This window comes from Hevea brasiliensis, unplaced genomic scaffold, assembly GCF_030052815.1.
Source record: "Hevea brasiliensis isolate MT/VB/25A 57/8 unplaced genomic scaffold, ASM3005281v1 Scaf142, whole genome shotgun sequence".
NCBI classification, from domain to species: domain Eukaryota; kingdom Viridiplantae; phylum Streptophyta; class Magnoliopsida; order Malpighiales; family Euphorbiaceae; genus Hevea; species Hevea brasiliensis.
In genome coordinates this window covers 45398-59546 of record NW_026614633.1, presented here as the reverse complement: position 1 = coordinate 59546, position 14149 = coordinate 45398, and the positions used below count along the sequence as shown (strand labels likewise).

Sequence of the window (14149 nt, the reverse complement as noted above, 5' to 3'; positions counted from 1 at the left end):
GGACAAAGAAGAAACTCTTAGACTTGCCATTTTCTTACGACTTAAGGCATCAGCCACTTCATTAGCTTTCCCTGGCTGGTAGTCTATCAAACAATCATAGTCCTTTATCAGCTCTAACCACCTCCTCTGTCTCAAATTCAATTATTTTTGGGTGCCCCAGTACTTCAAACTCTTATGATCTGTGTAGATATAACATTTCTCCCCATACAAATAATGTCTCTAGATCTTCAGAGTGAATACAATAGCTGCAAGCTCCAAATCATGTGTAGGGTAGTTTTTCTCATGTGGTTTTAGCTGGCGTGATGCATATGCAAAGACATTCAGATCTTGCATCAGTACACAGCCTAACCCATTGTGAGAAGCATCACTATATACTGTATATTCTTTACCTAGTGTAGGTATGGTAAGGATTGGAGCTTCAGTCAAACATCTCTTCAATTCATCAAAACTCTGCTGATATTTTTCAGTCCACTGAAATTTCGCATCTTTCCCAAGCAGTTTAGTTAGTGGAGATGCCAACATAGAAAATCCCTTCACAAATCGGCAGTAGTATCTAGCTAAACCCAGAAAACTATGGACTTCTGTAATATTTCTGGGTGGCTTCCAATTAAGGATAGCTTCAATGTTGCTAGGATCTACCTTAATACCTTCTTCTGTTACTATGTGCCCCAAGAAAGAAATATCTTTTAGTCGAAATTTACATTTCGACAATTTAGCATACAACTGTTTTTCTCTCAAAGTTTGTAGTACAACCCATAGATGCCTATCATACTCCTCTGCATTCCTCGAATACACCAAAATATCATCAATAAACACAACTACAAAATGGTCGAGGTATGGTCTGAAGATAGTGTTCATCAGATCCATAAAAGCAGTTGGAGCATTAGTTAACCCGAATGGCATAACTAAAAATTCATAGTGGCCATATCGAGTTCTAAACGCAGTTTTAGGAATGCTCTACTCTTGCACCCTCAACTGGTAATAACCCGATCTCAAGTCAATTTTAGAGAACACAGTTGCACCCTTCAACTGATCAAACAAATCATCTATGCCAGTGGGTTTCTGTTCTTTATTGTCACCTTATTCAGCTGTCTGTAGTCAATGCATAAATAGTGAGTGCCATCTTTCTTCTTAACAAACAACACTGGCACTCTCCAAGGTGACACACTAGGATGAATGAAGCCCTTGTCAAGCAATTCATGCAACTGCACCTTTAACTCCTTCAATTCAGCAGGTGCCATTCTATATGGAGTAATTGAGATTGGGTCCATATTAGGCATAACATCAATCTCAAACTACACCTCTCTTTCCAGAGGTAATCCTGGCAACTCATCAAGAAACATATCCAGAAAGTCACATACTGTAGGGATGTCCTACAATGCTAGGCTCCCTACTTGGGTGTCTACCACATGGGCCAAATATGCTTCACACGCCTTTCTAATCATTTTTCTAGCAAGTGCAGTAGAAATGAGATTTAATGGCAATAGCTACCTCTCCCCATGTATTACCACATTACTGTACTGAGGGAGACCAAAAGTGACTGTCTTCAATTTACAGTCAACCATGGCATGATGCCTGGCTAACCAATCCATGCCCAAAATGATATCATAATCTCTGAAGGGCATTTCTATCATATCGGATAGAAAAATATGTCCTTGGATCACCAAATTACAATCTTTATACATTTTGTCGACCCTAACCTCTTGTCTTAGCAGACTAGTTACTAGCACCTCAAAATCCATTTTTACACAAGAAACAGCTAGATAACCAACAATGCTAGCACTAACATAAGAGTGGTGGAACCCGGATCAAACAACAAAAACACATCTTGATCAAAAGTTAAAAAGGTACCAGCCACAATATCAGATGTCTCAGCCTCTTCTCTTTATCTCATCTTGTAGACTCTGTTTGAGAGCCTTTGCCTTGCTCTAAGCGATTCAACGTGCACAATCTTGCCCCTATATGCGCCTCTACCTCTACTAGCTAGTTGTGAACCTCTAGTAGCTAAACTCTGAACAGATCCCTCTGCTATGGTAGTGGGTGGCCTAGATCTGCGGGGACTAGTGCAATACTTAGCAAAGTTTCCCGTGCCCCCACAGTTATAACAGGCTCCTGTGGCCTTATAGTATATCCCACCATGATTTCTACAGCATGTTTCACATGGACGAGGAGGGAAGGAACTTCTGGTCGTCTGCTGACCAGATTGAGGGGGTCTCTGTCTTGAGAATCTTTCCCTACCAGACTTTTTACCACTGTTTTGTCCCCCAAAGTTCTTTCTCTTTCCAGTATTGCCACTGAAACCCTGATCCACTGACTTTCCACCTTTCTCTTTTTTTGTCTTCTCTATTTTCTCTTTCTCTGGTGCCCCTTCTGCTTCAATCCTTTCTAACTCAAGTGCTTGGGAGATGAGTTCAGAAAAGTTATCATGTCTAAATTTGACCACTTGCATCCTTAGGATGGCCTTCAAGCCCATCTCAAATCTCTTACATCTTTCTCTACTGGTAGAAAGTAGATTCTCGGCATAGTGACTCAGGCGTGAGAATTCTCTTTCATACTTCGCCACTATTTTACTGCCCTATTTCAGATGTAGGAACTCTTGTAGCTTTTTATACACATACGCATCCAGAACATATTTCTATCTGAACTCTCTGAGGAAGTCATCCCAAGTTAGCACTGGAGGTTCCACCAGACTATGGGGGATGGTTTTCCACTAATCATATGCATCCCCCTGTAGAAAGTGACACTGAGTACTCAAATTTTAGCTCATCCGTGCAGTGCAGTTTCTTGAACACTCTTTCCATTCTTTCCAACCACTGCTTTGCTTCTAAAGGGTCCACTGTACCCTTAAACTCAGTAACACCATACTTGATCAATTTGTCATATTGCCTGGCTGGAGGCTGTGGTTGCACTACAGGTGCCTGAAGTGGGGCTTGGGTAGGCATGCTTCCAGCCATTTGTTGGAATAATGCGGCTATCTGCTGGGCAAATTGAGCAGGAAACTGCAGCATTGGAGGAGTTGGAGTGGCTGACCCACTCATATTCTGAAGAGCTGGGGCTTCCCCTTGTGCCTCAGCCTCTACTGATTGTTCTACAGAATAATCCCCTTCTTCTATAGTCTATTAGAGGATATTCTATCTCCTGTACAAATAACATAAGGAGATTTCCCTCCGTTAGTTCATATTTATAATGTAATGCAATTTATGTATCAAATAATGACATTGAGCAGTTGTATTTATCACAAAGAAAATGCAAATTCACAAGTCAAAATATACTTTAAAAACTTGCTCTGATACCACTAAAACATGTTACACCTTACCCCTCCGTAAGGTATAACATGATCCCATAGTATACTTAATGAATTATCAAACTTCGCCTACCGATAACCCATTAAATACACTACAAGGCATTTTCAACAAAATTTTATTCCCTTTTAAATTTTGACAGGTATTAAAAACCTTTAATAGAAGTTAAAACATATATCAAATATTTAATCAATTTAAAGTTTTCGCGGTTTTATAAAAATTTTGGTAGAGTGCCGTCTATAATTGAGAAAAAATCAGTTCTTCAAAACCTGTGAAAACACTCCTAATAAATTTTCAATCTCAACCCCAACTCTAATATAGTTCAACACAACTCAAATCAATTTCACAATCTCAAGCAACTAATTATTTGACAATTACAAAAAAATAAACTTACATAATTCATTAAATAAGAATAACAGTTTTACAGTATAAAGATTTATACAGAGCAAAAATAAATTTTTAAAATTATTTATACAACTGCTCATGTCAAAAATACATTCATACAGTTACATACACATCAAAAATAAATTTATGAGGGGTATAATTTATATACCCGATAAAGATCCAAAATACTAGTCACTTCAACTCACAAGCAGCCTACTCTGCTGCTTTATCTACCTCTTAACTTGCGATAGCAATAAACAGCTATCGCTGAGCTAAAGACTCAGTGGTGCACAACATAAAGAAAAATGATAATCTAAATAATAAATAAATCACAATTAAATCAATTGAGGTGTTGATTCATAAAATCATGCTCAATTTCAAAAGGCAGAAAATTTATTAAAGAAATCCAATTTCATTTCATAATTCACCAAATAATGATTTTAACAAATCTCACAGCTTTATCATGACACCAATGTTCAATTCATCCCAATAGCCTAAGGCTAATGAGGAATACCATAGCTAGCTAGCAAAATATATGAGTACTCATTCTATTCGTCTTCAACTGGCACACACCTCAACACTTCAGCCAGAGAGGGAATTCAAAACTAATTCATCTCACTAGGCAAGCTAGTAAGGAATTCAATCACATAATCATGATTGCTGTGATTTCAAACTATTTTACAATTTCCAAGTATCAAAGTATTCATTAATTTTGCATATAAATAAATTTCTCAACATTTAATCAAATTAAAATGTCAATGAAAATTCAACAAGAATTTAGTTGTGTGCACAAACCTTATATGAGTCGCCTCTAGACCTTAACTCACTTTTCCTTATCATCGTTCCCAGTCTTTTTTTCAACTGAAACACAATTTATAGTGTTTCAGTATCATATCTCACAATTAATCTAATAATTAATGTCATGCTCACTTAATTGTACTCCTAAATTTGCTTAAAATAGAATTCTTTGAATTTTGCATTTTAGAGTTACTATTCATTATACTATTCAAGTCAAAATGTTGACTTTTTTCATGCTTAATAGGTATGTTAATCCTAAATGCACTCACATCCCATATTTTGGGTCTCAAATTTATTGGCATTGGTTGCTATTTCAATTTCTAAGCTCCCTAAGAGAAATTGTAAATTTTCAGTTTTGGGTCACTATTTTCTACTGTTCCATTGGTCTAGTTATAATGGGAATTTGGCTAAGTGTCCTTCATCAAAGTTGTTCCTTATTATGTCTAGTTTATTTTCCCTTTTTGAATTACTCTATTTAGAGTTTTGTAGCTTAAGTTCTGCCTATTTTTCTAAGACTGGCTAGATTGGTAACAACCCAGAATTTCTAGGCAATTTTTTGGCTTTGGCAGTTTTGAACAACCAACTTTGGGTGACAAATTGACTTGGTTATGGGTAGAATTTGGGTTTGTGTTCTTCATGAAATTTGTAGTACTACGTCATAGCTTTCTAATAGTTCAAAAATCAAGTCATTTGGGCCTTTCTACACCATGTTATGGCCAAATGAACAAATAGTGTTCATGGCCAAATGTTCATTTGGTCATTTATGTACAGTGGCAGTGTGCCTAATTCGGGTTTGACCTAATTTTTCACTAACTTAAAAAAGCAATTTTCAGGGCAGGGTTTCTATATGAAAATTGTGGCATTATGTATCTACTTTCATCTCCAATTAGCCTCACACCAATTGGAGTAGCAGAATTGTAGTTTTGGTCCTCTAAATGGACCATGGTCAGGCTATCCAGAATTGGAACCTTACTAATCTGAATTCAATTTCACTTCTCACAATTCCACCCCAATTGACCAAATTGAGTCTCAATTAGGTCAAATTGCTTCAATTTCAAAAACCCTCAAAATTTTCCCCATTTTTCAATGGCCAAGAACCCTAATTTCTCTAAATTGCACAATTGATGAAACTAATGTATATAATCACTTCTATACACTTATTCAAGCTCATCTATACCTTTAATTTCATCAAATCCATCAAACCCTAATTACTTATGTTCTGGCCGAATTTCACTCTAGGTTCCTAACATGTTGTTTTTGTTTCATTTTCCTCAATTTCTAAGTTAATTCAAGTGTACATGCATGAATATAAAGAGAAATTTAATAATTTTAACTAACCTCTTTGTGTAGCTTTTCTAGCTCCTTAATCCCTCAATTTTTCCTTCTCCTTCCTCCTTCAATCTTCTTCTTAAGAGTCAATTTGAAGCTTTCTATAATTTGTATGAGGAATTTTGGGCATCAATTAGGGTTTAGTGAAGCTTTGGAATGGGTGCTAAGGATGCTAGGAATGCCTGTAAACATAAACACCTTTCGGATGGTGTATTGGGCACCTTGATTTAGTCAAAAACTCAATCCATCTTTGGTGAATTATCTTTGGTCTGAGTGTAAATTTTGAATACCCAAAAATCACTTTTAATGGTTTCAAAGTCAGTTCATAGAAATTCCATTCAAGTCGTCGTAGATCAAATGATTTAACATCAATCATCTAATGAGCATCTTCATCACCCGGTATCCAATCGAGATCTAGTTGGTATCAAATCTAATATTTCATTATTTAAGTCATTAAGATCTACACTCTAATTAATAATTGAAAATTGAGGAAAAATTTTGACTTGTGTTGTAAATAATGCAATGGTTAGCCTTATTATGAGAATTTCTTGAAGAGCAGTTTTACATGTTCTCTAGACTTAAGAATATAAAAGTTGCAAGCTCTACATAAAATAGATAAAAGAGTAGCTATACTCACCGGTCCATGGAACAACAGAGTAGTCGAGCTTCACTTCTGTGAAGGAATTGAACAAACTAGTCCGTGGAATTGTAAAGATGAAGAAGATGACGATGGATCTTAGGAAAGGAGCTTAGCTTCTGGTTGTGGCTTCCATAATAGACATCAACAAACGATAATGGATGAAAAGGAAAGAAGTGTGCCTCTAAAAAATATTAACGACAATGGAACTTGAACAGACGATATAGATGACAATGGAGTTTTGACAGATGATGATAAAATAAAATAAAATGAAATAAAATAAAGGAAAATGGGTTATAATCTTTTAGGAATTTGGGAATTTTCGAAAGAGAAAAAGTGTGGTTCTGCCCTATAGAACTTTTAAATGAAAATTGAAAGAGAAGACCAAAACACAAGATATTTGAGTGAAATGCAAAATAAGAACACCGCTTTCGACATCTTTATTAAACTAGGCGGTTTCTGGCAGGTTTTTGCGACTTGAAAAATTCTAGCGAGTCAATACTTATTTGACAATTCATTTCAGGTCTCTTCCTTAGACAATTCAGATATAAAACCAAAATAGTTTTATGCTTAGTTCACTAATTCTCCGAATCAACTAGTCGAGCTAGTTCGAGTTCAATAACAATGTTTTTTTAGTAAATAATAATAATAATAATAATAATAATAATAATAATAATAATAAAACTAATTGTAAGTGGAGTCATATAATTTAAATTTTGAGAAATCTGTTTTTAAATTCACTAAAAAAAAATTCAAACATCCTAATGCTTTAGTGACAGATGATATATCATTTTTTAATTTAAATTAATTTTTTATAATTCAATTGTGAAACACATTTATAAATAAAATTAAAAAAAAATTAAATTAATGCCACAATAGTTTCATAATTATTATATTAGTTTTATTTGCAAATAAATTTTATAATTTGAGCGAAATTTTGATTTTTAATTAAAAAATAGTATCGTCAACGTTCATTAGGGAATTGGGTCAAACAAGGACAACTCAGGCCGGCTCAATTATTCAAGCCAGACTTGTCCTGCCCAATGAACTGGCCAATATCTCAGATTCTCCTTTAAATCAGAATACGTTGGCTTCAAGGGAAGGCAATTCATTACATGACAGAAGAACCTAAACATAACTAGTTGTCTGGCTATTCAGATGAATATCAATAGTCATAACACGAGTTTAAACATGAGAAAACTTTAAAAAGATGTGCAAATGCACAAATTTGGTGATAAAGATCAAAACCTAAAGGAGCAAATTTAGGTTCTTCCACCTAACCAGAAATGAAGAATCTTAAATAGGCAGTTGACACAAAGGTTCATACACGTATAACATCTGGGAATGCAAAACATCAGAAGATATGAAATATACATAACATACCCATAGAACATATGGTAGTTATTAGAATCCATCATTGTGTTTACAACATCCACCATATGTACAAGTATTTAAATAACCCCATGAACAAAACACTTGATATGTATTCCCATTTCATCTACATCAGAGACTCAAGCACAGAATCTCACTGCACTGCTCTGAAGCCATTCATATCTATACAAAATTTATATTTCAAAACTCCTGGAAAAACAATGTTCATTCTATACGTTATTGACCCACAAGACCTTTGGGAAAAAATCTGGGTTCAACTTCTACGCACTTCATAGGATTATAGGAGTCCTTCAAAGCATTTTCATGATCCAGAGCTTGTATTTTTTTATATACAGATATACAAGAGAAGGTCCAATCAAATTTGAATCTGAAAGACGCTTGCAAAGCTTAAGATAAGATTCCACATTTCCCCATTGTTGGATTCTTTTTCTCAGTCCCTGCAGCACAGCCACCCTATCTAAATATTCTGGACATAAACCCAAATCCACTATTTTAATTAGCACTTCTGCAGCCTCATCATAATGTCCTCCTTTTATGTAACCTCTCAACAACCATGTTAATGTTTTTTTCTTCTGGAGAGAGGTTGTAACCTCTATTCTAGTAAGTAATCGTGCTATTGCACTGACCTCCTTTTGAGAGGCACAGATGGCTAAAACAATATCATAAAGGTCTCTATCAGCCTCCTTACCGACAAGTTTCATTTCCCACAACTGTCTTTCAGCATCTAGTCCGCAACCAGCACAAATATACATAGCAAGAAGCCGCTCATGAACTACACCATAAAGTGAAGGGCTTCCTCCTGAATCACCCAACTTGACAAACATACTCCATCAGCTAGAAGATCTGACTGGTATTTCTCAATAATGCTTACATTTTCAGCATCGAGTTCAGCTATCACACCAGTCTTTGCAAAACCTTTCAATTTGCGTAAAGCTTTTGCAAATTCGTTTAGCTCTTTCACAACAGCTGTCATTGCAATTAGGCAGGAGTAGACCTCTGGCTTCAACCCAGATTCTCTAAGATGGATAACCAATTTGACAGCATCCCTATAGTTTCCGTCAACCTGACACAGACTCCAAGCTTTCATTAAGACAACAGAAGAAATTTCTGCTTTACAGAAAATTCATACAAAACAGGAAAAAAGAAAATTCTAAAGTTGTTAATTACAACTCACATTCATTTTGCTTAAATTCAACCAATTGACTGAAGCGAAGTAGAAAATGCTCAAAAGACATAGGTCAAAAAATGGGAAAGCTATTGATATGCTCCTACAATCAATAATAAGTTCATGAACTATTACTTCAAGCTTGAGCAGTGAAGGAGACTTATCCTTGAGGTTTAATTTATTTTTAGCTCACATGCTTTACAGGGGGGGTGGGGGGTGGTGTTGGGGAGTGGGGGTGGTGTAAAACACATGGTAGTAATGTTATGTAGGAGACATTGAATACATTTGGGCTCAATGATTTAATTATGAATTGCATAATATAGATATAAAATCAGCACTGTTCATAGAATAAATCAATTTTAACCAATTTTAACACAACAGACCATCAAATGGTATATTTTAGAACACTGCAAAGGAAAACAATTTGTAAATAGTTCCGCATCACTAAAAAAGAAAACATTAAAAATCCCAGAAAGTTTACACAATAGTAGTAAGGAGACTGAGAAATTCCAATCATTATTCTAGCAGTGTCCAGCAAATTAAAATGAATAAAGTCCAAGCAAGTTCAATTCACATATTCTAGCGATGCAATGTTAACAAGAGACAAAATGCACCTAAGAGACAAATTATGCAATCCAAAATATGAAGAGAAACAACAGCACTAACCACCCAATCGTCCAACTAAAGATGAACCAAAAAATATAGTTAGAACTGAAGAAATACATGCTTACCATCATCTTCCATGCAAGATACCCAGTTGGGCCTCCCTTTTGACCTTCTCCATCATCTTTCGAATAGGCAATTCCCCGTCTCAAAACCTCTTTCACAAATGAAACAGCTCTTTCCTTCCGTCCCATCTCCCAATACAAAGAAATCACCTTTTCAATCATACTAAAGCTTGGCTTCAACCCCACACAATCCATATCCACCAATAGGTCAACCACGTCCCCGATATCATGATCCCCTTCTATCAACTTCTTTATCCAACTACACATAATCGAAACCATAAGATCCATCGTCTCTTTATCGACCCTATTCTCCTTTCTTAACCACTCAAACACCTCAAGCGCACACCATGAATCTCTTCCCTCTTGAGAGAAGTATACCAGTACTAGTTGTAACTCTCTCGCAGAGAGCCTATCGTTCATTTCCTCAAGAATATCAGAGGGTTCTCTTGTCATTCTCTCAAGTTCTTCAATTGCCTCAAAAAACCCTTCACTCATTTCATCTTCATCGTCACTTGTTATGTAATGGTCCAATTCTACCGATCTGAATAGCATAAACTCTCGAATTCTGCCTTTACTTGGCTTCGGAACAACAAAATTAGCACTTTTAGGGCTTCGGTTGTTGCAGATTGTGGTAGAAACCCAAGTACAAGGCTTTACAGACCAATATTGACCGAATTGAGGAATAATCAATTGATATCTTCTTTGTGGCGAGAAAAATGGAGAAATTTTAGTCAAGGAAGCTAATGAATTAGCAGAGGCCATTTCTTCAGCCCTATTTAATTAACTGTGCAGTCAGAAAAACTTCCTGTTTGGCTTCCGAGAAAACGCAGGAAAATAAAAATTTGAAAGAAAATTTGAAACCCAAGTGACATACTGTAGTTGCTTCAATCTTGAAAGAGAAAAACAACAAATCAACAACACCCACAAGAGTATATAACAATCGTATCAGATGGGTAACACAACAGAAGTTCTAATAACCATTCTGAAGGCTTTCTCAGCAGCCAAAGAGAAAAAAAAGGGTTTGCAGAAAAGGAAAAAGAAGAAAGGAATCCATAGAAAAGGAAAGACAAAGAGAGTTAAAGTAAGATGGAACCAAAAATGGAAATGATGGTAAGGAGAAGAAGTACAGTGGGAGAAAGCTTGAAAGAAGAAGGATATGAAATGGGTGGCGGTTGGGTTGGTATTTGCTAGAACCACCTATGGTCATTTGGAAGAGGGGTGTGGCTTAGTTTATAAGAAGGTAATTATTTACCCACCTTTCAAAGAAGGTAGAATAAGATAAAGTTTTATAAAGTGAAACTTTTTAGTGTGGGATTATTTATAATTTTTAAAAATTTATAATATTTAAGTATTTGAAAAAAAAAATTAAGTATTTAAAAATTTAAAGAAAAAATTTTAATCCAGTGATCTAGGAAATTAAAAACTAAAATTTTTAAAAGTTTTAAAATTTTTTTAAAAATTATATTTTTAAAAACCTTTTATCCCCCAAATAAAGGTTTAAAGTTTTTAAATTTTAAAAACCCTTTGATTATTTTAAAAAACTCATCCCCAAACTCCAATTTTTAAAACTTAATTAGTTAATACTCATATTTACTTTTGCTAATCATTTAGTCCTATCATCCAATCTAACGCTAATTCTCCATTCTAATTTTCTGTTATGTTATAACCTTAGATTAAAAATAAAATAAATCAATTAAAAAAATAAAGACAACTAAATTAGAAATAATTAAGTCACAATGGAGAATAAGAGGGTGAGTTTCGTTCTCCATCTCCATGGATGTCAGTCTCGTTCGGTTACCATGCATTGAAACGAATCTCTCACAACATGTCTCTTTCATGTATGTTCCAACTGCATTGCAGGTTCCTTATATCTATAAATTGTGAGAAGGAAATCAACTGCTACGAAAATCATTTTCGTATCTGACGAAAAAAGGTAGTGGATAATAAAAGTGGTGTGCAGAGCTTGTCGGCTTTTAGGATTCCAGCAAACGGTGAAGGATTTTACAGGGAAGTTTTCAGGTGGATGAGGGATAGAGGTCAAGGGACAGATTTAGGCCCGACTCTGAGGCAAAATCAAAGTCCAACTCGTCTTCGGTGCTTAGTTCAGAGGATTGGTGATGATGACAAGAAGGATCCCATAATGTACGGCTTGTTAAGGAAGGGGTGGCTGCATTTCTTTGAAAAGAAGAATTGGATTTCGGTTTGTAGATTCAGGATGTGCTTGTAAGGTTCATGAAAAATGCAGCAATCTTTGAGCCATATTCTGATGGAGTGAAGGTCCAGTATCAATTAAGTATTGATGGAATTGTTGGGTTGACCTTCACACAGTTTTGGAAGCATTGGAAGTAATTCGGATTTTGGATTATGGGCTTGCTAAAGTGGCTAATCAGATTATCAAGTTTGTTATCATTCTTGCTGTAAATTCTCGATCATCTGTTTCATTCGTAGATGATGAAATATTGGGCGACACATGTTGGAACAAGCACATCTAAAAACCATCTTTGATGCTCAAAAGGAAAATAAAGCCCAAGTCCATGATATTAACTAAAAATGGTTGGTTAATAAAACTGCACGAGCAGTTAAGACACCGTCCCATGAACGTGGGACATGGAATAATGATCTAGATTTTTTAAAAAAATTTTGAACAGAAGTAGAAAGCTATCTTGCACAGTGATAACATCTCTAGAAGCTTGGGTATAAAGTGGAAGCATGAGAGCAATGTGTGGTTTATGGAATTTAGTACTACGTGAGTACAAGAAATCAATTTTCTTTTCTTATCCTGAAATTTATGTGAAATACACTACAATTTCAGATAATTCTTAGGTCATGGACCAGTAATTCGTGATTCATTTTACTGTACTCATGATATAAGGTTGGATTATAGAGAAAAAAAATGCATGTATTGGTTTTTTTTTTTTTTTTATTCTTAACATGCTTAATTTCTTAATATTAGTATTAGAGCTTGCTCACTTGTTATTCATTGTCTTACTATGATTATTAATATGTATTATATATGTTAAAATGAAAGAAATTAATTTTGGAGCATATTTATATAATTTCGGAATTTTTATGAATTTGGCCAAGTTATATACTGATGGCGTTGGAAAGGGTGGTTAGGGCCTTAGAGGATGGATTTCAAAAATTTTATCTAGGGTTTCATACATACATACAAGTGTATTATGATCTTAGCTTTTCTCTAATGCCCTAAAGCATGTCAAAACACTCTTTTAACATGCATTTGTGATTCATTTGCCATTAAGGATTGAGGTTTAACAATTAAACCTAGCAAACCCTAACTAAAAGAGGGTTTAAAGACAACTAACCTAAAGGGGCGCAGAATCAAACTTCTTACTCTCTTTGGTAGTCTCCAAGAGCACCACTTGTTGCTCATCTAGCTTGTCCACCACAAGCTTCCACCGTGATCACCTTAGACAGCCCAAGTCCTCTCTTTGATGCTTGCCAACCACTAACAATTAGGGTATTTGCTTTAGGTGATTTCTATGGATGTATTTGAGCTAGAAACCTTTTCTAGTGTCTTTGATTCAAGAAAGAAACAAGCTTTCTTTCTATCATCAATGGAGGAAAAACACAAGAAGGAGAGTGAGAGAGAGGTTGCCATCCAAGGTCTCAAGAAGGAAGAAGAAGAAGTCAATTCTTCTTATCTTGTATTTATATACAAGAGACAAAACCCATTAATGGAGTGCCACATGTCAAGCTCCAATTTAATCCAGCTTTCATATGTCTTAATCTCATTATGACACTTATCAAGACAAGATTAAATCATCAACAATCATGTTCCATCACATGGAAGACAAATGGCATACATCCATGAGTAACACGTGTCACCATCTCATGGGCACACATAACTAACAATCTCCCATTTGGCCTAGAGTCATTCGCTATAGTATCTAAGACCCATCTTCTCAAGATGTTTGTCTAACTGTTGCTGCGTCATGGCCTTGGTCAATGGATCAGCCGATTGTCAACTGAAGCTATTTTCTGCATGGCAATATCGCCTCTTCCAACTATCTCTCCGATAATATGAAATCGCCGCTCTATGTGTTTGCATCGCTGGTGAGACCTAGGCTCCATTGCCTGTGCAATGGCTCCATTATTGTCACAGTAGAGAGGAACTGCTGACTCAATGGAAGGAACCATTTGTGGTTTTGAAACGAACTTATTGATCCAAACAGCCTCTTTTGCAGCATCACATATAGTAACATACTAGCCTTTGGTGGTGGAGTCTGCTGTAATTTTCTGTTTGGAACTTTTCCAATAGGCAGTGCCTCCATTACACAAAAATATAAATCCTGAGACAGACTTTCTGTCATCAATATCTTATTGAAAATCAGAGTCTGTAAATCCTTCTAGTTGAAGTTCACCTCCTCCATATATCAAGAATAAATCCTTAGTT

General features: G+C 35.5%; 1 protein-coding gene across 1 annotated transcript; it reads right to left on the bottom strand.

Annotated features, from left to right (window-relative positions):
- Nucleotides 1-7793: 7793 nt before the first annotated feature.
- LOC110671165 (pentatricopeptide repeat-containing protein At2g30100, chloroplastic) lies at nucleotides 7794-10940 on the bottom strand. The gene is given in 3 exon segments (XM_021833540.2): nucleotides 7794-8638; nucleotides 8641-8905; nucleotides 9739-10940. Coding segments are annotated over 3 exon segments (1530 nt in total). The 5' UTR covers nucleotides 10498-10940; the 3' UTR covers nucleotides 7794-8132.
- Between the last annotated feature and the right edge of the window lie 3209 nt (nucleotides 10941-14149).